At 42.0% G+C, this 26,617-nt stretch overlaps 1 protein-coding gene and 1 non-coding gene across 6 annotated transcripts; both read left to right on the top strand.

Moving 5' to 3' along the window:
• The first annotated feature begins 1,752 nt into the window (after positions 1-1,752).
• ckap5 (cytoskeleton associated protein 5) lies at positions 1,753-23,713 on the top strand. Of its 5 annotated transcripts, none has more exons than XM_066700534.1 (46): positions 1,753-1,884; positions 5,528-5,612; positions 5,835-6,028; positions 7,144-7,350; positions 7,463-7,634; positions 7,778-7,910; positions 8,179-8,276; positions 8,422-8,535; positions 8,630-8,734; positions 8,928-9,017; positions 9,210-9,374; positions 9,503-9,631; positions 9,909-10,061; positions 10,316-10,414; positions 10,662-10,772; positions 11,006-11,098; positions 11,211-11,396; positions 11,666-11,760; positions 11,891-11,948; positions 12,037-12,162; positions 12,330-12,463; positions 12,668-12,842; positions 12,977-13,090; positions 13,179-13,307; positions 13,526-13,720; positions 13,871-13,994; positions 14,327-14,433; positions 14,797-14,886; positions 15,449-15,574; positions 15,659-15,808; positions 15,924-16,127; positions 16,494-16,629; positions 16,812-17,005; positions 17,864-18,033; positions 18,250-18,273; positions 18,800-18,973; positions 19,227-19,347; positions 19,434-19,613; positions 20,044-20,231; positions 20,352-20,427; positions 20,545-20,733; positions 20,872-21,009; positions 21,194-21,277; positions 21,678-21,840; positions 22,134-22,285; positions 22,823-23,713. In XM_066700534.1, exons 2-46 carry the CDS (start codon positions 5,556-5,558, stop codon positions 23,060-23,062), a joined length of 6,162 nt encoding a protein of 2,053 aa, XP_066556631.1. In that variant the 5' UTR covers positions 1,753-1,884; positions 5,528-5,555; the 3' UTR covers positions 23,063-23,713. The 5 variants fall into 5 exon arrangements, with proteins under 5 accessions (XP_066556631.1, XP_066556634.1, XP_066556633.1 ...); XM_066700535.1 differs by lacking the exon at positions 1,753-1,884 and adding an exon at positions 3,080-3,159; XM_066700537.1 differs by lacking the exon at positions 14,797-14,886.
• On the top strand, positions 19,850-19,957 carry LOC136748944 (small nucleolar RNA SNORD67). Its single transcript, XR_010816665.1, has one exon. It is a non-coding gene; the product is annotated as a small nucleolar RNA SNORD67 (small nucleolar RNA).
• Positions 23,714-26,617: the final 2,904 nt, after the last annotated feature.

The raw sequence follows: 26,617 nt of genomic DNA, 5'->3' as shown, positions 1-26,617 counted from the left end.
GGGTATACCCTGCCTTACACCCCAAGTCTGACAGGTTAGGCTCCACCACACTGTATTGGATGAAGCATTTTTTGAAAATGGATGGATGCATAAAATATATTGCATACTGTGCTAAACCAACCAAGAAATGACACGGACCTAGAGTGGATGCATGCTGGTATTGATAACTTTACAAGGATTAACAATTCTGAGCAAACGAGAAGTAATCATGAAGCAATATATTGGAATTTAATAGAACAGCATATCTTGCACTACAGATTTTGCATAGAATAGTTAAGCATTTGGTTAAAACCATCATGAACTGAAGTAAACCTATTGCTATGGTGTCCACAAACTTTCTTGCATAGAAAAAAAGGGTTTGTGTATATATATAGGACATTCAAATATAATACACATTGGGAAACATTTTATTTTTTGTGATGTTGAAATTAATTTCAATGTTTCAAGCTGTAAAATAACTTGCTTTGGGTTTATTTTAAGTTATTTAGTACTGATATGCACACCACTTGAGTATTTATCTGTTAAAGAACAAAAAAATGAATAAAAGCTGCTTGCTATGATATACTGTGACTGATATCCGCAGGTAAATGATGTTCTGTGGTTTATATTTTACGGTTATACCAAGGTGGGTGCAATGATACTTTTTTAAGCTATATTGGGAAGCAGCCTGTACACAGTTAGATGTTTTCATGTGGTAAATAAAAGCACACATTTAAGTTCAGTGCCTGAATGGACAAAATATTAAACCACACTGGTAAATGTATATTTTTTTTTAATCTCTAGCAAGGAGCTTTAATTAAAGTGTTTGGTTTAAAATAAAACCGATGGGAACTTGAGTTCATGGTAGTACAGGACACAGGCTGTACTAATTATAAACTATGAGTCATCTTTTGGTAAATTGTAGGGTTTGTCCTCCCTGTTTTACAATTCCACATCCTTTCTTCAAATTACAATTATACAAACATGTTAATAAGCTGACAGATCCTTCAAGAGAATTAGCAGCAGAGACCAACAATCACTGATCTAGCCCAGGATCTGGAGTGCTACGTGTCATTGCATTTATGATTTATAATATGTATTGCGTTTTAGGCTGCAGAGGAAAACACACCATAGATGAAAGGTAAGTTGAAGTGTTTAAGCATACACAAGTGCATCTAATTTTATAATAAAGCAAACAAAAGCATGTTTTATTGTCAAAACATTGTGTAAATGTTTAATATGCTTAACAAATAGCACAAAAGCAAGATGCAGTTTTAATGGGGATGTCTTGTAATAAGCAGAAATGGGTTATGCCATTGCTTTCTTTATTTTTAAGTTATAGGACATAAACAATGCACCATACTGTTTTCGAGCTACATTTCACTGTAGATTGAAAACACCACTAGCATAGTTAACTGCACAATCATGTAGTTGTCTGTATGTTTTTGTTCATCATCCACCTTACAAGAGTAACAAGATGAAAACTTCCCCAAGATGTTTCGATTTCGCCAATATGCACACCACTCCAGCGCATTTAGCTGTTTCTGTATCCACGCACATCACAGCCCCGGTGAACGTTTTCCAAATATCCCGGCCTGCGGTGCAGAAAACCGGACCGCACGTCTCTACGTGCCCTTTGAAGTCCGGCGCGAAGTCCCGGCACCGATTCAAAATGTCCAATCAGGTCACAGCGTGATGACGTCTGCGTTTACCCAATCAGCACTGCGTGACCGCGTCAGCGCTTAACCAATCAGAGCCGCGCTTACTGCGATACGGATATTTTCAAACGAAGGGGTCTCCGGCTACAGAGAAGCAGAAACGGATACCGGGCGAAACAAACGCGAATAGAAAAGCCTCTTTAATATTGTTTTACTTTTATTATTTTAACATACGGACGCGTTGTAGGTAAGCGCCTTGTAATCACTGTCATGTCCATTGGTGTGTGGTTGTGTACAGTGAACTAAATATAGTACCTCGACTAGGTAATGTTGTTTAAGTGGAGGACAGTTCATTTTATTTTCAAAATAATCGCGGTATATGAGCGCTGCGCCGCAGTGTGGTCCTGCTGTGTCTAATGGCGGTGCCCGAGTGCGTCGTCTTGCTCCGGTTTTCATCCCCGTCTCCCTATGCGTGAGGCCCAATGGGAAATTGAGATGTATTTTAATGACGTGCGGCTGTGAGACCGACCTGCTTCTAGAAAACTGAGATGAACGAGCCCTTGCTGTGGCAGTGCCCTTCGCACGGAGCCGGGCGGGCGGTTAAGCTGTCCGGCAGCCCTGCGTGTGAAGCCGAGCGCCCGTCCACCCTGCCTCCAGTCAAGGCGTCGTCTTGCACACACTTCCCCTGCGGGTCCGGTCCCGCATGACCGTGTCACTATCTCCCACATCTGATTAGCGACCCTCCCCCCTTTTGTTTGGGTGCACTGGTGCAGGAATAGGTCGGTTAAGGCAGGGTGTCTCGTATGATGAAACTAGCATTACCTGAGCTCTGACCTGGGGACGGACGTGCATATCTGCAGTCTGAATACCCCGAGTGTGGGGGTATCGGTTTTAAAATGTGGATTTTGCCCCGCACTGCCTTTCTTTAGATTGCACAGTGTAATCAGACTGTTGTAAAGAAGCAAAAATGCAGCTTCTGGTCTAAATAGTGTTCAGATTTGTAATAAAGAAAGATGTAAACAGTTTTCTGAAAAGGCAGATCCTACAGCGACTGAAAGGGCGCAGAATCGGGACTCGTCATTGCTTTTCTAACCCGTAGCCGGTCGTGTGAAACTAACTCCGCTTCAGAGCTGTGTAAACATTACAGCGTGCCTGCCACTTCAACCCGAGGTATGATCTTTCAACCGGAGTAACGCCGAGCCCGTTGCGTGCTGTGCTGCTTCGACAGTACCTATATATAAATCATAATGCCGGCCTATGACGACCTGTAGTGTTGGCTCTGCCCTCGCCCCGGTGTTGCGCCGGGCTCGGGCTCGGTTCACCCGTGTGCAGCAGCCTGCGCGGAGCCGGGCCGGGCGGCGGGCCGGGCGGCGGGCCGGGCTGCTCCCTCTGCAGGCCGCCGCCAGCCTGCACTCCTGCCCCTCCCTCGCTCTCTCCGCCCTGGGAGGCGTTTCCAACCCCGGAGAGTAATGATCGGAGCTCGGCTCTAAAATTTCATCTCCCGTCCCCGGTTAAAAGACACGTAAGTAGACGCATCGCGTTTGCGTGTTGATATGGGCGCGTAGTTTATTAATAACACGGCTGCCTGTCGCCTTTGTCTGCTTCGCCTCTCGCCCTCTTTGATTCCTCTAGTCTGTGTATTGCTGCGTTGTCGGGCCTGCTGGCTGGCATTGCCATTGTGTCCAACAATAGCAGCTCTGTTATTCGCTCGTAAACACGCTCCGGGTTGAGTCCTGTCATCGGGCTGTGTTTTGGTGGCTCGGTTGCCTGTCTTTGTGAGAGCAGGGCTGGGCGGCTGGCGATGCGGCTGCAGACGTGCCGACGCTGGCCGGGCTGGCAGGCGAGGCAGGGCCCTGCTTGTGCCGCTTCTTCTGCAGGACATGCCCGGGGATTGTAGCGACGTAGTTGCTGCTGCATAACGGTTTAAACGACGAGCACGACATGAATGATATTTCTGCACTTATTCCCTGTGTGCAGTGCAATGTCGCAGCGCTTCTGTATTGTATAGCGATGCGATGCAGATTGTAAACATCCCCCTCAACAGTGACCTTATACCAGAGCTGTGTAAATGAACACCCGAGCTGTACACTGTGCAGAGAACGGCATTTGTTCCCTCTATAAATCCCTACTTAGGTTTAATTATTTTATATATTTTTGTATACGTAACCTTACACTAAATTGTCTACTAGGTTATATCAGTCAGTCAGTAGTCCTCCTGCGTATGCAGATCAACTCTTTTCTGCTTTAAAACATTCATAATAAATAGACATTCTTCCAGGTAATTGTATGGGTGATATTTAAATAGGCAATTCCGAATAACTCGTATTGTCAACTTCAGGCGTCACATGTTTTTGTTTTTGCATCTTGGTTTATCTTGTTTATTTCTAACGGTTTACTAACCTAGCTTAACCCCGAAATGCTGAGATTGATTATTTTGTTTGCCATCAGTTGCATATGCATGTTTTTCTTGGGTATTGACCATGCCTGACTCGTCTTACCAGACAGCTGGGTTAGAGAGCCATGCCATTTGGTAGTTAGACTGGAATGCCTCGCATAAAAGCAATTTAGAGCATTTATGTGCAGATCAATATGAAAGTTGAGACTGAATACTCTTTGGATTAATCTAGTATCCATCACGTCAGAGATGTAAGATGAAAAGTGCTGCTACACATTATTGTTTTATTTCTTTTAAAAGTAGTGAACTCTCATGTGTATACAGGAAAAAAAAAACTTGAATATGTAGTTTTTAATTTGTATAAATCCTATATGATCCCAATAAAATGTATACCAAGGGACTTACTGAAACTAAACCAGTAACATGTGTGGTAGTATAGATTTTATATAAAGGTGAATTACTGGAGTAGGTACTACAGCATTAGTGATGCAATGTACTTTAGCATTAGGTCTTTCCTCAAGCTTGCACTAATAGCAGATCAGTGCTGTATGCTTGCTTTCTGTCCAAAGGATTCCTTTCAGGTTTTGCAGAATGTCTTTGCCATCACAGACTATACACATTTGTAGGAAATGCACAAGTTCTTAAATAGATCAGAAAGCAGGATGAAGTCAAAACAATTCTCTACTTTCACCTTTACACCTGGTGACAACACAATTGTTTTTGAAGTCTCCTGAAGATTTTAAAACTCCTGTTTCACTTTCTGTACATCTTATTTGACCCATAAGAAGCAACAATGAAAGTCCTCTGTACAGTATTCCATTATCTGTATTTTTTATTAAGAGTGTCAGTGGTTGCCTACAAAGGAAAGTAAAACGTTTATGTACTTTACGGGGTGTTGCCGATCTGCATTTGATAAGTACATGCTGGGAGAATCGTGCACTGCAAGTTTTAAGCCTGCAAAGTATCCCATAACATACTCCACAGAAAATGTTATGTCAGCCTTTTAGGATGTAGGTTGTGGTTGAGCTTGAGCTTGACATCATGACTTGTACAGTTGTATGTAATGCTTAGATTTAATCAGTAATTTCTGTTCTTGAAGAAACTGGGCCTCAAACTGTTGTACACCTTTTAAATATATTGACATCCAATTAAACATGCCTGCAATGTGTCTCTTAAAGCGATTATTCAAATTTAAAAGCTTGATCTTGAATTTGTTTAATTACACTCTTGTATGCACCGGGAAATATTCAAGACAAAATATTAATCTTGCTCCTCTGTGGTTTGTTAAAAACAAATAAACTTCCACTGATTTTCTCTTTGGATTTATGGGTATATTTTAACATTAATTTTACAGGATTCTCAAGTTCTTATCCAGTCTTTGTCCTGAATCCAGAACAAATGCTTTTCATGTGGTTTACTGGTTTTACATGTGTTACTTGAAAGGCCTTCATCTAGTTTCATGTGTAACTGATTTAAATGTTACTTTATTGTTCAGTTGTGGACAAGCTTAATCATCTATCGCCATGGGGGATGACAGTGAATGGATGAAGTTGCCCATTGATCAAAAATGTGAACACAAGGTAAGTTTCATGTCGTTTTAAACAAAAACAAATGTTCAGTGTCTAATAGTTCAGTCTACCAAATGTAAGTGTTCCTTTTTGTTTAAGCTTCTATACCACACACTCCAGTAATTTGTTAACATATGAAAGTTATTCTAACAAGCACGTTTGCAAGAAACGTATATGTACCAAAATAAAATTGAAAGCAATTCTCCAATTTAAGTGAATTGTCCTCCCACTCAGGTATGGAAGGCAAGATTAAATGGCTACGAGGAAGCAATTAAGTTATTTCAGAAGATCGAGGATGAGAAGAGTCCAGAATGGTCCAAATACCTGGGCCTGATGAAGAGGTTTGTGACCGACTCCAATGCAGTAGCTCAGTTGAAAGGCCTGGAAGCAGCTCTCGTTTACATCGAAAATGCTCATGTTGCCGGAAAGTAAGTATGCCTTTCAGTTGATCTTTAGTGGGTGTAGGCTTATTTAGATGCTTTATGTGAATAAGTCTTTCTGTGAATTGTTTCATGGCTTGCATGGTGATTGTTACTCTGATCAGATAAAATCTTTAATGGAGTTTGAATCTTCCCTGAAAGTTATTTTTGAACTACATCAGACCTATGTACTGTATAAGGCATCCAAGTGGGCAGGGACTACCCAACTCTTTTCTTTATCAAGCTCAGGTCTGCACATCAAAGCTTACACATACGAGTGCTGACCTTCATGGAGAGAAATTGGCTCTTGGCACTCTTGCTCATATAATTTTTTATTTGCTGTAAATTTGAATTTACTCAAGTTGTGCCAGGTATGTGTTAATCACCTGACACCCCTTACCTGCTGGGGAAACTCAAACCTCCTTCACTTTGGACATAGACTTTTGAATTACCTGCTGACCTATATCTTTGTGCAGTTCTTGTTTGTGGAGATCAACTCATTAGTAATGTGAAACTTACTCATACTATGAATTTGTAATTTGAAATGCATCCTTAATTCAGATTTTTTTTTTTTTTTTAATATACAAGGATAATTACTTGTCCTAACATCTAATATTATGCATCTTCATTCTAAAACTGATACTTCATCACCATGGCAAAGACTTGACACTGCAATCCCTTGTTTACTGTAACAAGTAAACACCCATGTTTTGAAGCTACACCCAATCCACAAAACCAATAGGTCTTAAGTCTAGTGACAAATTAAACAAATATTTAGGCGTCCTACATGAAACTGGTAGTCTTACCTTGATATGTTTCCCTAATTAACTCCAAATGTGCTGCCAGTTTGATTGAAAAGTGCCAACTCTGAAATTTGAGTAGCGTCACTCAGTTATGAGCAGTAACATGTTTTATAGAAAGGTTTGAAATGTTGGGTTTTCAGTGGCATATAGACTTCTGCTGCCCTTTGCCAGTGAGTACACAACCCTTCTTCTGACCATCAGAAGAGAGCTTGTGGATTTGACATCACACTCGGCTTTATTAACCTAAGGTGATGGATTTAAGTACTTATTTTATCTTGTTATAGTATACAGTTAAAACAAATCATTTTATTTGTATTTTAGAACCACTGGAGAGGTTGTATCCGGAGTGGTCAGTAAAGTTTTCAATCAGCCCAAAGCTAAGGCTAAAGAACTGGGAATGGAGATTTGCATGGTGTACATAGAGATCGAGAAGTCCGAGGCTGTTCAAGAGGAGTTATTGAAAGGCCTGGATAACAAAAACCCCAAGATTATTGTTGCCTGTGTTGAAACGATAAGGAAAGCGCTCAGGTGAGTTTGCAAAACACTGACTGCTTCAAATAAAGGCCTTTTTATTCTCCTTGTGGAACTCAAATATTGAAACAATGGGAACTTGCTGACTTTATGCTTTCTCTCACTGTAGTGAATTTGGTTCCAAAATTATTACCCTGAAGCCAATAATCAAAGTGTTGCCAAAATTGTTTGAATCTCGAGAAAAAGCTGTTCGAGATGAGGCCAAAATGCTCGCTGTGGAGATTTACAAGTGGATTCGTGACGCTCTACGGCCGCCCCTCCAGAACATTAATTCTGTGCAGGTACAGTAAAACTGAGGCGGATACTGCTTCATGGTTAAGGCTGCCTTTATTGCATTTTGATTTCCTGCAATATGTTTCTGTCTTAGCAAGATACAATTCATTGAGTATACAATCCTCTCTTCACACGTTTTCCCTTTACCCAGTTAAAAGATCTAGAAGAGGAATGGGTGAAGCTGCCCACTTCAGCCCCCAAACAGTCGCGATTCCTTCGCTCCCAACAAGATCTCAAAGTAAAATTCGAGAAGCAGCAGGCGTCCGGGGCAGATGATGTTGATGGTAAGATTTCATGTTTTGTTTTGTTCTGCAGTGTGATTTTGCTCCGTTTAATAGTAACTTGTTTAGTTTCTGAAGTGAACTTCTGTTAAATGCCAGCTCTTGAACCATGAGATTGGTTGATTGCTGTTTGTAGGGAATAAACGTCGGTGTAAGCATCATAAATGGACTCCTAAGGTGGAAGTAAACCTGACAGTGAATCGTCGTCGTGTGAAGTATTTAATTGATATTGGTTTTAAGCTTGATTTCTCCTTGTCTTAACTTTTCTAAGGTGCTGAAGAGGAGTCTGTCCCTCAGATCGATCCCTATGAGCTCCTGGAAGCTGTGGAGATTCTGGGGAAGCTGCCTAAAGATTTTTATGAGAAAATTGTAAGTGGAGATAAACATTTTAGTTAATAAAGTTTATACCTTATTAAATATGATAATGAACATGTCAAAAAAAAGTCTAGTTTAGCTGATGTATCAGGTCTTGTGTATAATGTTTGAATGTCATTTTCTTTTGGTCATAATCTAGGAGGCAAAGAAATGGCAGGAGAGGAAGGAAGCTTTGGAAGCTTTAGAAATCTTGTTGAAAAACCCCAAGCTAGAAAATGGTGACTTTGGGGATTTGGTTAGAGCACTTAAAAAGGTAGCTGTTTACCATTTAATGACAATACAAATACTTATTCAATAGTGTGATTGAAAAATGCTTGACTAAATATTTATAATGTTTATTTTTTCAGGTTATCGGCAAAGATTCCAATGTCATGCTTGTTGCGTTGGCAGCGAAATGCGTTACTGGATTGGCCAGTGGTCTCCGAAAGAAATTCGGAACATATGCATGCTATGTAAGTTCATGCATGGAATGATTTCTGTAATGCCCCCCCGCTTCCTAAAAATTGTTGGTTTCCTCCAGCTATAGCCTTTGTAAGAGATGGATACAGATCACCATTTTTATCTCTGGATCTTCATATTTAATAAATGTTCAGACTGATGTATGAATCTGTACTCGCTGCATTTCATTGAATTTTATTTTTCAAGGTGGTGCCAACCATTTTAGAAAAGTTCAAGGAGAAGAAGCCACAAGTGGTACAGGCCTTGCAAGAGGCTATCGATGCCGTCTTCCTTACTGTGAGTGAATTTTCTTACTGGGTACAAGTCGTGTTGCACAGGCACTCGTCTGACCTCTTTGTATTTTCATCACTGAAGTGGGATGCTTGGAGTTCTGTTGGTGGAGCCTCTCAGTGTTGTCAGGCTGAGATGCTGTAGTCATGCTGCTCGACAGTCATTCCCACGGCTGAACTTTTCTTTTCTGATGTCTAGACCACTCTGCAGAATGTGACTGAAGATGTACTGGCTGTGATGGACAATAAAAATCCTTCAATCAAACAACAGGCGTCTCTGTTTCTGGCGAGAAGCTTTCGCCATTGCACCCCGTCTACGTTGCCAAAAAGTCTCTTAAAACCGCTCTGTGCTGCACTTCTCAAGGTAAGGTTTAGAGGTGTTAATGACATCCTTTCTGAAGAGACCTATTGAAGTCCTATGGCATTACTGTATATTTATGATTTATCCTTTCCTGTTGAAATAATTACAGGAACTTTTTTCTTTTACTACAGCATATTAATGATTCTGCTCCGGAAGTAAGAGATGCTGCTTTTGAAGCTCTGGGTACGGCGATGAAAGTGGTTGGAGAGAAAGCCGTTAATCCATTTTTGGCCGATGTTGACAAGCTCAAACTCGACAAGGTGAGTAATGGGGCTATGGCCTGGATTGAGTTCTGTTGCAGTACATTTTAATAGAGCTGTGGGTCTCTTAAGAAATTATAAACTAGTTTTACTGGTGACACTTTCACTGTGTGAAGGAAAAGATGAAGGATTATAAATTACCTGAGCTGTGGTATTGTCACGTGTGAATAGTGCAGTGGGGTGGGGGGGACTGGAATTGCAAGCAGGTTCGATTTTTATCACAAGATGAAAGTTTCATGGCCAGTATATGGTGGTAAATGCATGTATATATTTTTAGATTAAAGAGAATGCTGAGAAAGTGGATCTGGTGGGGGGGAAGAAAGGCAGTTCGGGAGCAGAAAAGAAAGACAAACCTGCAGTGAAAGCGGAGCCAGCGGCCGAAGTACCTGCAAAATCCGCAGGACCGACCAAAAAGGCAGCTGTGGTCAAAGTAAGTAGCCCAGTCAGTGTGTGTCTGTTGGGGAGTTGCCAGCAGTCGGTTGTTTTTATTACCGGTAATTGTGCTGAGGGTTGAAAGTGATTTGATTTAAATTTAAAAATGCTCTCATCAGTGTTGATATTCTTGATTTGCATCCAACATGTTCTGTGTATCTGATACTTCTAGTTCTTTAATCAACGCCTGTTAATGCATTACAGACTTGAAGTATTTAGAATAAATATTAAGTGTGCTTATTTTGTTTTAAGCCGTCTGGACCTCCCAAGAAGGGGAAACCTGCGTCGGCTGCTGGTGCCAAAGGGAAGAAAGTGACTGAAAACAAGGAAATAGTGGAAACTGAACTCTCTGTAAGTTTGAGTATAGAATTGTGGTCTTGCATTATAGAGTTTGCCTTTCTGATATGAAAATGGTACAGATTAATGTAAAGGTTTTGGTTCTGGAAATGATTCACTCTTTGTATGTCTATTGCTTATCTACAGCAGTGTCAGGGGTTTATATACAGCTTCTCGGCTGAAATTACGCCAGTGCTGTATTGAGTATATTGAGAGGTCAATATACTTTGAATAAACCTGTATATCAATGTTTTCCTGGCAGATTGAAGTGTGTGAGGAGAAGGCTGCAGTGGTGCTCCCTGCGTCCTGTATGCAGCTCTTGGACAGCAGTAACTGGAAGGAGAGGCTAGCCAGCATGGAGGAATTCCAGAGGGTGGGTTTGCTTGGCTGACCATTTTAATTTCCTGCCCGCTGACATCCTTGGGGACAGTACTTCTTGTAGACAAATGAACATGGCGTCTCGCCCTGTGGAGGACAGCCCTGCCAAGCCATTGACTTCTTTCTCAAATGCTCCAAGAGCCCAAATTATCTGCTTGCCTCACTTCAGTTTTTTTTTTTTGCGGTGAATGCGGTTGAACTAACTGCGGTTAATTTGCCCATTTTCAGGCGGTGGAACAGATGGACAAGAGTGACATGCCCTGTCAGGCCCTGGTGAGGATGTTGGCAAAGAAACCAGGATGGAAAGAGACCAACTTTCAGGTACAGTTTAAAAAAAAAAAAAAAAAAAAAAAAAAAACTACAGGCCTCTGCAAAAAATCACCTATCCCTCTATTAAATTAGTAATATCTAAAACAAATGTATGGCTTCTCAGGTGATGCAGATGAAGTTGCACATTGTTGGGCTCATTGCTCAAAAGGGAACCTTCTCCAAGACCTCTGCGTTTGTGGTTCTGGACGGCTTGGTGGATAAAATCGGTGATGTGAAGTGTGGCACTAAAGCTAAAGAAGGTCTCACTGCGATAGGGGAGGCTTGCTCACTGCCATGGACTGCAGAACAGGTCTGTATTGTATGCATTAAAGATTCCCTAAATCCTTAATTGACTCTTTAAATAAAAATATATACTACATTCTTTCTTGGGAGGAGCCTTTCAAAGCTATACATAGCCAGCTCCAGATATAAATGTTTACAATGCCTTTTGTCAGTCTGTTAATGGTTATTAAAGTTTGTTTCCCCTCTGTAAATTGTCTGTATGAATCTCCACAAAGCTGATGGTGAATATAATCTATGATTAGAATTTAACAACGTTCTCAAACCCCCGTTTTACAGGTTGTCTCCATGGCTTTTGCACAGAAGAATCCTAAAAACCAGGCCGAGACATTGAACTGGCTTTCAAACGCCATGAAGGAGTTTGGGTTTGCAGGGTGAGTTTGAACATTAAGAGTCCAGGCTTGAATGTCAAACTACTTCATTTGTTACTCTTAACATTCTGTAACAGGGCCTTCTTTAGTAAAAACATTTTCACTAAAGGCTGTTTCTCTGCCCCCCTCCCAGAATAAACGTGAAGGCTTTTATTAATAATGTGAAGACAGCCTTGGGTGCAACAAATCCTGTAAGTATATCCAGAGTCTTTAGGTTTTATTCAGTGCCTTTGTGTAACCTATGGAGAGGGAAAACAACAATGCTTTTCTTTTCCCTAGGCTATAAGAACAGCTGCCATCTCCTTGCTGGGTATTATGTATCTGTACATGGGAGCCCCTCTCCGGATGTTTTTTGAAGATGAGAAACCAGCCCTACTGGCACAGATTGATGCAGAATTTGAAAAGGTTAGTTTAATTTTACTGAAGTATTATAGACTTGTATGTAAAACTGAGGTTAATGTCGGCTTTAAAGTAGACAGATTTGTATTTTTCTACAGTTTTTATTTTGCCCATTGCTGCAGCAGAACACCTTTTAAAAAGCTGATGTGCTTGAAAATTTGTCTGTGATGCAGATGCAGGGGCAGTCTCCCCCAGTTCCCTTCAGGGGTGCCAAAAAGGGTGTGGAGCAGGAGGGGGAGGAGACTGAAGAACAGGAAGAGGAAGTGGGAAGTGATGTCGTGGACCTGTTGCCAAGAACGGACATAAGGTGATTTTGTGGTTTCTGGGGGAATGTTATCTTGAGTGGTCTGTCACTTTAATTTGGTCCCTTCATACAAAGGGCTTATAGCTGCACTGGAAAGATAACTCCTTGTGTCCTAATCCAGTCGCAGGGAGGGTTTCCTTTCCAAGCCCTTTTCAATCGTTGTGAAGGTCACGGTGAATTCACTTATTTTCTTCTCTGTTCTTACAGTGACAAGATTACTTCCGACTTGGTGGCAAAGATTGCAGATAAAAACTGGAAGATCCGGAAGGAAGGGCTTGATGAATTGGCTGCCGTGATCAATGAGGCCAAGTTTATTCTGCCCAGTATTGGAGAGGTGCCCATCGCACTCAAAGCGCGCCTTAATGACTCGAATAAGATCCTGGTATGACAACTAGAATAAGTCTAAACAAAGCTTCATGTAATGCCTTCATTTTAAAGTATAAGGGAACATTTTCCTTCTTATACTTTGTGTTCCAGTACAGGCATCAGATTTTATTTTCCTTCCCTCCCCCCCAGGTACTACAAACACTGACTATTCTGCAGCAGATCGCCACAGCCATGGGTTCAGGCCTGAAGCAGCATGTGAAGTGTCTGGGCATGAACATTATTACAGTTTTGGGTGATAGTAAGGTATGCATTGATTTATGGTAACGGAAACCCTCCCACGCCCTGGCTGCCGGGCCGTTCTTCAGTTTCTAATGACCTTTCACTCCCGCAGAGCAATGTTAGAGCTGCAGCCATGACTACACTCAACGCCTGGGTGGAGCAGACTGGGATGAAGGAGTGGCTGGAGGGCGAGGACCTGTCTGAGGAGCTGAAGAAGGAGAACCCTTTCTTAAGGCAGGAGGTATGAGTGTAATCGGTGTCAATCAGAATCCCATCAAGAACACATCCCGCTTTAGTTCTCTCATTGCCTGGTGGTGTATTTAATTTGCACGTCTAAGATGCCTTGGTGCCGACTATACTGTTTCAGCACCTGGGCTTTTCTCGTCTCCTCCAAGGTCCTCTAGCGTCTCTCCAGCATGGTGCCTCTGCTTTGCTCTAGTGCTCTGTACTCTCTTGCAGGTGCTGGGCTGGCTGGCTGAAAAGCTCCCGACCCTGCGCTCCGTGTCACCCGACCTCATGCTGTGTGTACCCTACCTGTACGCGTGTCTCGAGGACCGCAACGGCGATGTGAGGAAGAAGGCGCAGGATGCCCTTCCCACCTTCATGATGCACCTTGGATACGAGAAGATGCTCAAAGCTACGGGCAAACTAAAGGTACCCGGATCGGTGCTGGAGTTCTGCGTTTTGTGACCAGTTCACTTGTTCACATCAGCAATTGTGCCAAGAAGCAGTTTTATATAGTATATTCATAACTTTTTATTCCAACTGAAATCCTAATTTGAAGTCTGTTTTTTCCCGTTAAAGACGGCTTCCAAGGACCAGGTGGTGGGCATGCTTGAGAAGGCTCGGGCCGTCATGCCCCCCGTGCCTGCTGCTCCTGCGAAAGCTGGGGCTAAATCGGGAGCTGCAGCTTTAAAGACGGTTGCAGGTTAGTTGTTACTGATACAGACACGAAAGAAACCATCTAACCTTTACCCCTGACTACTGTAATCATCCAGGAATGTAGATTGAGGGCTCAATTGCAGGACTCGCTGCTGGGTTTGTATTTGCCAAGAGAAGCTTATGGGTTCAGTATAGATAATAAATACATTGCATTTAATTTTAAATCTCTATTTATGCACACTGTCCTCATAGGTTATGCACTAGACAAGGTGGGCAATAATTACCATGTTTGAACAGCTCTTGACACAGCCCTTTGAAATTTGATATTTATTGTGTATTCCCATGCAATAGTTAATATTTTACAACGCCTACTTTTAGGTTCTGCGAAGTCTCAGTCGGTCAGTGACGACTCGGGGATCTGTGTTCCTGATGCTAAAGCAGATATGAAGAAAGGCAAGCCTGCCGGAGCCGCTGCTAAAGGAAGGGTAGGAGTTGTCTTGTTACACATTTTCGTATGCATGCTTTACTGGAATCCATATGTGTGTCTTTTGTATATGTTCACATTTGAAGTCGAAGGACGATGCTGGCTGTTGTTCCCAGCATGCTTACTCTTTTATAAGGGACATTTAAATGTCCGGGGGCCCAAAAAGCTGCTCTGAAGTAATGCTGATGTGTAATAACTGTCCTCAAAAGTCCATCAATATTGGGATAGCAGCGTTTGTTGCTACCCATCCCCCATTCCAGTTGAAATCGTGCCTTTGCAATGAAACTTGTCTGCCTGTGGAGCTGCAACAGTGCCACTGGATTCTGTGTTGCTCATGAGCGAATGGTCACTTTTGTATTGGTAGACAGCTTCGCAAGATTGTAATGACGGCATGGGAATGGATAATAGTCTCAGTAAACCTAACAAGCTGTCAAAAGGGAAGCAGAGTAAACAGGTACTTTTAATACAAACATGGAAGAAGGGGAAGGACCTCTCCACTTTATGCATGTTGTGTGGCACATTTTTGCACGGGGTGGGTGGGAGTTAAGAGTATATATTAATGTTTATCTATTCCACCATTTAAAATGTGTTTTAGAATCTGATAAAGGCATTTTAATATTGGTAGACACTGATCACTTCACTGCACGACTTCTGGTCCATAAAGACCCCATGTGTCTGCTCTGGTCTGCATGTCCCACCAGCTGCGGCCCTTGTTACTTAAGATGTATTCTCAGATTATGTATAACTATGGTATAATTTGCTTAATTGGACATTTTCAATTGTTTTCAGTACTTGAACAGCTGGAGATCTCACTCTGAAATTAACTGTTAATCTTCAACTGTTTGGAGCTGAAAACAATTACAATGCCTGATTAAATTAAGAGCTAGTATGGAAAAGATAACACAGGGGGTGTCCCAAGTATCAGGTCTGTGAAGCCCTGAAAGCAACCTGTAGCCTGTGGAGGGTTTGTATGTTTTAAAACAGATTATATCAACTGTTTTTCTTATGGCTTCTAGGGTGCTCTTGGGAAGAAGGCCCCAGTCAAGGCTAATCCCAAGGAAGAAGAGGACAAATCTGGTCCCATGTTCATCTTGATCTCTAATGGCAAGGAGCAGAGGATGAAAGAGGAAAGGGCCCTTAAGGTAAGGACTGAACTCTTCTGTCTTGTAGGTCTCGGACAGAGTGGTGCAGGCAGGAATGCAACGGGTAAAATGTTGTTTTTGCAGATCTTAAAATGGAACTTCATGACTCCCCGAGACGAGTACGTCGAGCAGTTGAAGACCCAGATGTCCAGCTGTGTTGCCAAGTGGCTCCAAGATGAGTTGTTCCACTTCGATTTCCAGCATCACATCAAAGCTTTGACTGCTATGATTGAGGTATATTTCAGTTTCCCCCACCGTCGCTAGTGAAAAATGTCTAATGCTCGTATTTCACTTAAAAAAAAAAAAAAAAGTATATTGATGTGATTTGCCGTCCCTCTTCACCCCAAAGCACATGGAGGAAGAGAAGGAGGCCACAGTCGGCTGCCTGGACCTGATTCTCAAGTGGTTCACGCTCCGCTTCTTCGACACCAACACCAGTGTGCTGATGAAGGCGCTGGAGTACCTCAAGCAGCTCTTCTCGATGCTCAGCCGGGACAACTACCACCTGAATGAATATGAGGCCTCATCCTTCATTCCCTACCTGATCCTCAAAGTAAGCCACTCATTTCAGTGAATCGCATTAGGACAGCCTTTTTGATTGATTTGAAAAACTAAAATAGAGTTCACAAGGTCAGTATTTCCTATGAAGCCCAGACTGCATGGAGATTACTGTTGCATGTCGATGAATCCTCCCCCTCAAGCCATGATATTGATTTTCAAATGAGAATAACTTATGTTTTTATTCTCCTAACCCTTCTACAATCTGTTATTCAGCCGGAATGTAATCAAAAGATTTAATGAGTTGCGCTGGTGTCACACTTGCTTCAATCGGGTTGTCAGTGATGACAGACTCGGAGTGCGTGCATCTCTTTATTAGCTTAGTGTACTTTCATTGACCTCCTAAATATTGTCTTCACAGGTTGGGGAATCGAAAGATGTGGTGCGCAAGGACGTGCGTGGTATTCTCAACATGCTGTGCAAGGTCTATCCTGCCAGCAAGGTCTTCACGTTCTTGATGGACGGCACGAAGTCCAAGAACTCCAAGCAGCGAGCCGGTAAGGTTTCAGAGGCTCCGCATGCACCCGTGCCATCTCTTGGTTGTAGCCTTTTGGATTTGGAAACACTGCACCCTTCTGATTTTTTCCAAATAAGTTTAATTTTGAGCAAGAACAATTCTCCCCCCTCACTCCCTAAAGACTTTTTATTTCTCCTTTTGTTAATTTCTTTATCCCTCCAGAATGTCTTGAAGAACTGGGCTGTTTAATTGAGTCTTATGGCATGAATGTTTGCCAGCCGACAGCAGCAAAGGCACTTAAAGAGATTGCTGTTCATATCGGTGATCGCGACACATCGGTCCGCAACGCTGCTCTGAACACGGTGCTGGCTGTGTATAATGTCTGTGGAGACCAGGTTTTCAAGCTCATCGGAAATGTGAGTTCACAGGGTTATTTATTTAAAATCTCTCTGCAGATTTGTTTTGTTAGGAAGTTGCATCCACTGTACTTCAGTATTCACTCTGGATCAGTCTAACTAGTTACTTTGAACTAAAGAAGGTTAAAGGGGTCATGAACTGAGAACTCAAAATTCCCGTCACTATTGCTTTGTCTGTTATTACAGATCGTTTGATATGTACTGAGTATTTATGCGTTTTTAACCTAAATCACAGTAGCGTCCATCTCTGAAGGATGTAGGCTGTCAAACATACATGCAGTTTTCAAAACAATTATACACCTGTACTGACGGGGGAGTTGAACATTTGTAAATATGCAAAACTGTCAGCCAATCATACCAGTGGGCGTTTACTTCCGAGTCTACAATCCGCCACGCCTATTCAAATGGTGTGTTCTGATGAGGGGGGTCAAAACAGGACAGGAAATAGCCTGTTACTTCTAAATTATGATGTTTTTTGATGTTATCAAGATTTTTACATTTATAAGTGGACCTCCGAGAACAGTACAAAAAAAAAAAGGTCAGTTCATGACCCCTTTCAAGTAATCAAAGCAACAAGACCGATCTGAATTGATTAAAAAGCAAACTTGGTTACTGTTAAACTGACTCACTTTAAGATGCACGATTTCCTTGTGTTAAATTAGGATTCTTTGATTTAGTGGGATTTCCAAATTGCTTAATACTATGAAACGTTCATGAACATCTTCAAGAATACCCCTCCTCAGTGCTGTTTAGGCTTGTGTGCTTGAAAGTCAATACTGCAGATTCAAATTGTTTAGTACTCTTTTTTTTTTTTTTTTTTTTTTTTTTCTCCTACGTTTTTGTAAATTATGTGAATAGCTGTCGGAGAAGGAGATGAGTATGTTAGAGGAGAGAATCAAGCGATCTGCTAAGAAAACCCCTGTGCCTGTCAAGCAAGTGGAAGAGAAACCCCAGAGAGTGCAGGGCGGAAACCAGAATGCAAGTTTAATGCGGAAGCCCCCTCCCGACGAAGTACCTTCCAAGTTAAAGTATGTGGCATTGTTTTTATACAGCATCACTTCATGCCATTTCAAGTTATGTCGTCGGTCCTATTTATCTGTGGTCCTGCATGCTTTTATTCTTTGCGTAGTAATTAACATTTCTCATTTGCTTGCTTTTTTTTTTGCCTGCGTTGATCTTGGTCTCGAGCGTGTTCTCTTCTCTAAGTGTGCTTTCTGACTTCTTTCACTGCTTTCCATGGACAGAATAATGTATCGTACATATAGGATGTAAGTATAACATCTCGGATTTGACCGAACGGAATAAAAATAATAAAATGGGTCAATTGCAAACTAAACCAAATCCAAGAATATAAATGAGATTCTACTTCACCCTTTTAACTTTTGCTGTATGCATTTATAATATCAATGCACAGCGTACACTGCATGAAAAGACAATAGCCGCTTCCACAATGTAGTCACCGGTAACATGGCTACATTATCTGTAAGTTTGTTGCATTAGTGATGACTAGTGCACTTGCCTTATTCTAGTCCTCAGGTACTAACTATGGCATATTGCCCAGCATTTGGTGTGTTGCAGTTGACCCAGTGGACTTTAAACAAAACCTCTAACATTTCACTTAATTTTGCCAAAGAACAGTACTGATGAGGCACTTTAAAAATTGCCCAGAATAACACTTTGGCATTGTAAGGTACTATAGTCAGTCTTTTTTTTTTCCCTGTCATTCACCAGTCTCTTACATTTTACGATAATATCATGAATATTTCTAATGAGCACATCTTCTCCCCCGAACAGTCAAGCCCGCTCTCAAAACGCACACCCGGAGCTGTCAGCACCGTCTATCCCAAAAGAGTTCCAGCTGGACCTCGACGTTATCGAGAACGACCACACGCGGGTCAGCGAGCTGCCCGACCTGGTGCAGCACAAACTGGACGAGCTGTTGGAGCCGGTCTTGATCCCAGAGCCGAAGTAAGCTCGCTGCATGGTTTATTTATAATGTTTTTCTTATGGTTAATGTAGTATTGTCTTCCTGGGAGAAGTTTTGTGAAGTTCTGTGCAGGAATCCCAGCGAGCCTGTTTAATGGCTTTAGTGCTTTTTCAATTATTCAGTTTTCCTGGAAGTTGATAGATGCCATTCTGCAGTGCCTTCACCCAGATTGATTATTTGTCAATCGCTGGATGCTTTTGCAACTCTTTAGTATTTGTTTTTGTGTGTCTACAGAGTCCGTGCAGTCTCTCCGCATTTTGATGACATGCACAGTAGCACCGCGTCCACCATCAACTTTGTGATCTCACAAGTGGCAAGTGGAGACATCAACACAAGCATCCAAGCCTTGGCACAGGTACACACCATGACTATTGTTTGTATAACTTGTTGAAGTTGGGGGTTCTTGAAACACTAAGTTTTAATTCACCTTCTACCCCCTAGATTGATGAAGTTTTGCGGCAGGAGGACAAGGCTGAAGCCATGTCTGGCCATATCGATCAGTTCCTGATCGCGACATTCATGCAGCTGCGTCTCATCTACAACAAGCACATGGCTGACGAGCGGCTGGGCAAGGACGACATCGCCAAGCTGTACAGCTGCATCATTGGCAACATGCTCTCGGTACGTGGTTTAGTCCTGTAGGCATCGCAGCAGACCTGGATCTCGCTTGGTCAGTTTGAATATTCACTGTTTAGTTGATTGGGAACGCTGTCCTTTTGCCTTTGACTGGAATTTCTCTAGGCCAGAAATATTTTAAACTCAAAAGCTGCTAAACCCAAAATCTTTCCTCCTCCTTTGATTTGTGTCCTTCATGCTTTACTTGGCGATTTGCTATTATGGTTTGATATTGTCCTGTATGCGAGAGTGATGAGTTGCACCTGCGTTTCAAGTGGCTTTGCAGTGGCGAAGCTGCTTGTCAGATTCCTGATGACAAGCCAATGTGCACAGGGGCCATCTGACTCGGATACAGGATTGTCGCTCTCCTCTAGAGGGCTGCATAGAAACGGGCTTCTGTCCTGCAGTCTAAGGCTCTGCTTGTCTGTGGTCTCAGCTCTTCTACCTGGAGAGTTTGGCTCGAGAGGCATCCATGGGCGTTCTGAAGGACCTCATGCACGGCCTCATCACGCTGATGCTGGACACGCGAGTGGAGGACTTGGAAGACGGACAGCAGCTCATCAGATCCGTGAATCTGCTGGTGGTGAAGGTTCTGGAGAAGTCGGACCAGACTAATATTTTGAGGTAGGTTTGTTCCCCGTGTTGTCCTATAGGCTAGAATACCTGGACTGAAACTATTTTTGCTTTTAAAAAGTGGGTATTTTTCAAGGCATTGTGAACGGTTTTTCTGATGTCTTTTAACAGTGCGCTGCTTGTGCTGCTGCAGGACAGCCTTCTTGCCACAGCCAGCTCGCCCAAGTTCTCAGAACTCATCATGAAGGTAATCCTGTTTATCCGTTGCAAAATAAACGTTGACATTTCATATTCTGTATGGTGTACATTCGAATCTGCTGCTGCTGCTCTGTAACACCCGCCCCTGCTGTGTGTCTGTCCACAGTGTCTGTGGCGAATGATCCGCCTCCTTCCAGAGACTATCAATAGCATCAACCTGGACCGAATCCTGCTGGATGTCCATAACTTCATGAAAATCTTTCCTAAGGAGAAGTTAAAGCAGCTGAAGAGTGAAGTTCCTCACAGGACCATGAAGACGCTGCTGCACACGCTGTGCCGACTGACCGGGTCCAAGGTCTGTCGGCCCGAATGGATAAGATTTGTAAAGCTGGTGTCTGAGGAGAACTCGTTTTTGCCCAAAGTGTTGGCTTTGTGAATTGACTAAAACAATGTAGATCCAATCCAGTGTCTTTGATTTATCTTTATTGTGCAGATCTTGGATCACTTGACGATGATTGAAAACAAGAATGAGTCGGAGCTGGAGGCGCATCTCAGACGGGTCGTCAAACACTCAAACGATCCCTCCAGCACCAAGTCAGACAAGGACACAGAGAAAGGAGCCATCAGGACGGTACGGTCGCTCGCTCGCTCGTCTTCTACACAGTGTCCTGGTTTGCACTGTCATTTAATAGCATGGACCGATTTCAAATCTTACACAATCATCTCGGTTTGTGATTTCAGCTGGTGTCCGCTCTAAAGTGCGGCAGATTGACTGACAGTGGTGTAAACTGAACAATGTTTGTCTTGACTTTTAGGATGAAAAGATGTCTAAAGCTAAAGTGAGTGACATCCTGTCAGAAATCTTTAAGAAGGTCGGCTCCAAGGAAAACACAAAAGAGGTAGGTGGTGGGTTTTTTCTCCCCCATATATTCTGATGTGTTCAGCTGCTGCTTTTGCATGAAATTAGTTTAAAATGCTGACCAGGTTTACTGTGGGGGGAGGGAACCTGCTGCATTTTGAGGCAGTTAAAAAATTTAGGAATTGGACCTGTTTTACTCGGTATTTGCTTGTTTTTAGAAATGAATGCTCTGCTGAAGCACAGGCAGCTGCTCCATTAGGGCTCTGAAAGCAAACCGTATAAATATCTTTCACTCGGCTGGAACAATAGTCCTTGATTCAGTCTCTCTAAGCTGCTGACAATCAGACCCTTTATTACCACTCAAGTGCATTGTAGTGGTTTTAAAATTAGTTTCTCTCATTGCTTGTGTATTTTTAAATACTTGCCTGTTTTGCCCACAGGGCCTCACGGAACTGTATGAATACAAGCAGAAGTACTCCGATGCCGACATCGAGCCTTTCCTGAAAAACACCTCCCAGTTCTTCCAGAGCTACGTGGAACGAGGCCTCCGCATGATCGAGTCTGAGCGCGAGGGCAAGGGAAGGATTCAGCCCTCAAATACAGGTATCCACTGCGTTGTGAACGACCCAGTTCTGATTGACAGATCCGCTGGTTTCACAGACCTTGATTAGCATTAAATCTGGGAATACTCCACCTACAATTGCATGGGACAGTCCAAGACTAGTGCTGTCCCAGCTCTGTTAAAGCTCCCCTGTATCCAGGTACGGTGGGATCTTTTCTACAGCACAATCTAAACTGACTGGAGGAGACTAGAGCGATACTCCATCAGTGATGAAGGCTGAAGCTCAGCCCACCTGACATCCTTTTGAATACCAACGTTTGCTCTGTTTCCACAGTAATTCCCCAACACCCTACAGATACGTCTGCATTCGTGCCAAGCTCCACTTCTGTCCCAGTAAATACAAACGGAGAGGATGTCAAGCCAGCAGTGTATTGGGGCAGGTTACAGATATTGAGGCAACGTCATGGACTGGAAAATAATTCTAAGGTATGTTTTAAATGTAAAGGCATTTATAGATTCTTAATGAAGGAAGTTAAGTAATGTTTATCTAAAGCTGAAAACACTACATGTTGCTAGAAAAAATTTGAAAGGGTGTTTTATTGTGGAAATGATGGGGATTCTACATTTTCAAGCAACTTTATCAGATTTTTAAATTGTTACATAATTAGAATAGCTAGTCAAAGTTGAGAAGTTGTGTGACTACCTGCTTCAAAAATTCTCCTCAGGAAATTGTTTTCTGGATTTAATAGAGTATGTAGAATTGTGTCCCCAGAAGTTAGAAGCAGCGGGTTTCATTCTACATGCTCTAGCAGAATGTAGACCATTGTCCCCTAAGCTTTGCTTTTATTTAGTGAAGTATTTGGTCTTGATGGAGATGCTGCCCTAGTCGTTCATCACGGAGGCTGATTGGCAACCAGAGACCTATAAGACACGCTTTCTTTTATTACATTTTCCTCATCAAGCAGTGTCTGAGCTCCTCTTAATAACGAGCTGCTCAGTAAACCCTTGTCTCTGTGATCGCAGCAGCAGGAAGAGCGGCCTCCCTTGACCTCCCTGCTGTCCAAACCCTCGGCGCCCACCGTGGCCTCCTCCACCGACATGCTGCACAGTAAACTCTCTCAGCTCAAGGAGTCGCGGGAGACATGCCACCAGGAGCTGGAGTCCGGCCAGTCGCAGTCGCAGAGCCTGGGCTCGGCCTCCTCCACCGCCAACCTGGACGACTTGAAAAAGAGGCTGGAGAGAATAAAGAGCAATCGCAAATGAGTCGCAGCCGCAAAGCCCTTCATTGCTATCGGCCTCCTTTTTTGGGGGCCCAAGTGTGTATAAAGAGTTTTCATGTATAATAAGTGGACTACTTTTTGTTAAGTATTGTGGCACAATTATTTGTATATACTTTAGGCTTCCTAACCTCCCGAGCTCTCGGAACAGTCGTGTACTAGAACCTTAGTGTACAGTTTCTCTGTGCAGTTTGCTGTAATATCAGTGTATTTTCTGTCCCTTTTTAGCAGTTTCAGAATTGGTAGTTTAAGGAAATGGATACATTTCGGTTCTGAGCTTTTAAACTTGTAAGTTCTAAAACCTTTGCTTGCTTTTTCTTTTCTTTTTTCTTTTCTTTTTAAAAAGTTATACTTGTAAAACTTGAAGCATTGATTCTATTATGGGATCATGGCGCATGGCATGAAGTAATACATGTTTTGTAAATAAAGGTTGCATTATCTTAACTAAAATGTTCTGTTGACTTGTGTGACTGGCTCTGGGGTAGTGCAGCGGAATATTCCAGGTGCTTTGAAGTTCTTACCCGTTTATTGGCTCAAATTGAGGTGGCCTTCAGGAAGGGATGGTTCCTGTGTGTGTTGAATAGATGTATGGATGTTATCTGTAGTGAAGCAGAGAAATAAAGGCAAGGCAGGGGAATCATGTAACTTTCATACTTCCTGTAGTGGTTTTAAAATCTGTGGTGGTGTCCCACAGCCTCTCTTCTCAAATGCTGCAATGAAAGATTTGAATTCAACCAGCAGGATTCGTCAATGTGCGAGAATACAAAATGCTTTTGGAAAATCTAGATGCTCTCTAGCGAGGCACGCTAATGCTCGATTTGGCTTTAGAAGATAACAGCGGCACATCTCTGATCATTACCGAATGCACTTCAGCATAGACTCCTCTGAGCTATAGGCGCTGATGCAATATCTTGGTTTTCTAGTATTGAAATGAAAATTGTAAAGCAATTCATAATCCTTATTTCAAGTCTGAAAAACAAGTTGACATTTGTGTTTTTTGTGCAATTTCTGGTTCTGTGGTGCTGTATTTACCACAATGATAGTGGAAATTATTGTAATTGAGGCAGAGCATGGGAATGGAATACAAATTAGTCGTATCCAGTTGGACAATTTAAGAGTGAGCTGCTGCTTTTTCAATGTACTTGCTTTAGTGTTAGTTCCCTTTGTTTTATCCAGCTCCATTTCAGTGTTGATATTAAGCAGTGCAGAGAGGTAGATTCATAAAAAAAAAAGAAAAATCAATCTTAAAACCATTCCCATCTGAAGATGCCATGATTGTTCTAAAATTGAATGCCAGTTAAACTTTCATACATTTTATTTAACAGCATTTTTATAAACTGGACTTATAAACGGTGTAATGACTCCAAAAAAGAAAAGAACTGCAAGTGTTGATGTAAAGTCATGTTTCAAAACTTTATAATTAAAAACTAGTCTGCTTTAACACACATGGTTCAGACCTTTTACCTCCATTATATTTCTTCACATTATTTATAGCAAGTGCAAATAAACTAAGGCAATCCAGTCTGTTGGCAGGATCAATGTCCTTTCCTCCTGGGAGTAATTCAATGATCATAGATCTTTAAACTAGAAGGCAAACTTGCATTACTTGGTAGAAACTTAAACGGATGGTTGTCTCATTTAAGGGCTGCTGAACACCTGTGAACGGTGTTCAGTTGGGATCTGCTGGGGCTGTCCTGTGTGGTTAGACAATTCTAGAAATGTGTTGAACGTTAAACTGAAATAGCTTGGTTGGATTAAGTGTCCACCTCCCTTGAATTGCAATCCTAAATTAGCTCAGGTGTAAGAGATCTTCATCCAAATCACACTAAATTAAGTGCCTTCCACCTGCGTTAAATTCTTTGATTTCAGGGTGAATTGATCCGCTCCTGTAGCTGCTGAGTTGTGTATTTCAAAGCACAGACTCAACCGTTAGTGTCAAGGAGCTTTCAAAGTAACTTTGTGCTTTTTAATGAGAGCACTGTTAAAAATGCACAGTTCAGGGAATGGATATATATTTAAATAAAGGCCTTGAAGCACAAGAAGTGGAGACACTGCCAAGACCCTCCAAACTGGATGACCGAGCAAGAAGGAGATGGATCAAAGATGCTACCAAGAGGCAAATGGCAACTTTACAGGAGCTACAGGCTTTTATTTTCCTAAGACTGGCCAAAGTGTGCATGAGACATTATCCCCAGCACTCCACAGATCTGGCCTGTATGGGACTCAAAGCCCATCTTGAATCCCATTTGAAGAATTCAAGAAAAGTTAGGAGATTCTGTAGCCGAGTGGCAAAAAGTTTTGTGGTCTGATGAAATTAAAATTGAAATTTTTGTCTTCAATGCAATGTTTGAAGCAAGCAAACACTCTGCGACGGCTACGTGTGATGGGGATGATTATCACTTATCCCAACACTACCAGCTCTAACTGCTGCCACAAGAACTTGGGTAGGTGGTCACCTATCCAATTATTATATTTTTAAATAGTTTTTAATTTATTTTTGAAAACATTTTTCCCCCTTAATAGTGTAGAGTTGTCTGTTGATAAATGGAACTCTGAGGCACTGACATCAAATGAAAAAAGTACAAGGAGGTAAAGATTTTATATAGGCACTGTATTAAACTATTTTTAAAGGTAATTTTGTCTTTGAAATAAGTCCTATGAAATGCTTTCACACACTTAATTAACACTAACAATTTCCTTTTAATTTTATATTTTGACCTAGTTTAATGGCACCATTTTCTGGGGGCAGATGTTTTCTTGTTTAGTTATTTAATGTACCAAGCAAACACATTTTAGGCAGAATGACTTGTAATTTAAAACTTCCCCCACTGTGTGACACTAAAGCTTCTGTTTACATGAATATTATCCTTGCCTTAAACACCCAAGACCAGATGCAGAATATGGTTAAAGAGTGATAATCGCCTCTCCCAGATAATAGAGCAACACTAATTCAGCATCCTCTTTTGTCACAAGCAAACTGTATGAAATAGTTCAGCAGAGGAGATGAGAACGAACCAAAAATGCATCAGTGGATTTTAACAAAAAGAGACCCAATTACCCTGTGAAATGGGAATGTCAAATCTCATTGTGCTTCTTGCTCAGCTGTCGAGAAGCTGCAGAAATTGGCGAAAGTCTAATTTCCTGTGGAGGGGAGGGGGTGTTAATGTCTCCACATGGGGATCAGAAGTAAACACTACTAATATCTGTAAAACCTTTGCTAGAGAAAGAAAACCGCATTGGCACTGCATGCTGTGTGCTTATTTATGAGTGTGTTGTTTTTACATCTGGAAAGTGTTTTGTTTTCACTACACATTGTGGTCACAATTATTTACATAACCGTGCCTCGACTGAGCAACTGTCAGACACTCCAGGCTGCTGATCTACACACATTTTAATCTGTGAGTTTATAATTGCATCAGGACATGTACGTCAAATACTTACAGCTGAACTAGTTTCCACCAGGGTTGTCTCAATTGCAGCGTACAGCAAAGCCCAATAACGTGTGCAGTTGACCAGCTATGACTTTGCAGATGGGCAAATG

This window comes from Amia ocellicauda, chromosome 4 (assembly GCF_036373705.1).
Source record: "Amia ocellicauda isolate fAmiCal2 chromosome 4, fAmiCal2.hap1, whole genome shotgun sequence".
Taxonomy (NCBI): Eukaryota; Metazoa; Chordata; class Actinopteri; order Amiiformes; family Amiidae; genus Amia; species Amia ocellicauda.
This window is presented reverse-complemented; position numbering and strand designations above follow the sequence as displayed.

Excerpts from the sequence above, each read along its gene's own strand:
- ckap5 (XM_066700534.1), top strand. The coding sequence starts at position 5,556 with ATGGGGGATGACAGTGAATGGATGAAGTTGCCCATTGATCAAAAATGT. Across the intron at positions 18,274-18,799 it reads ATGTATCGTACATATAGGAT|TCAAGCCCGCTCTCAAAACG; the intron begins GTAAGTATAACA and ends TCCCCCGAACAG. Across the intron at positions 19,614-20,043 it reads TCATTGGCAACATGCTCTCG|CTCTTCTACCTGGAGAGTTT; the intron begins GTACGTGGTTTA and ends CTGTGGTCTCAG.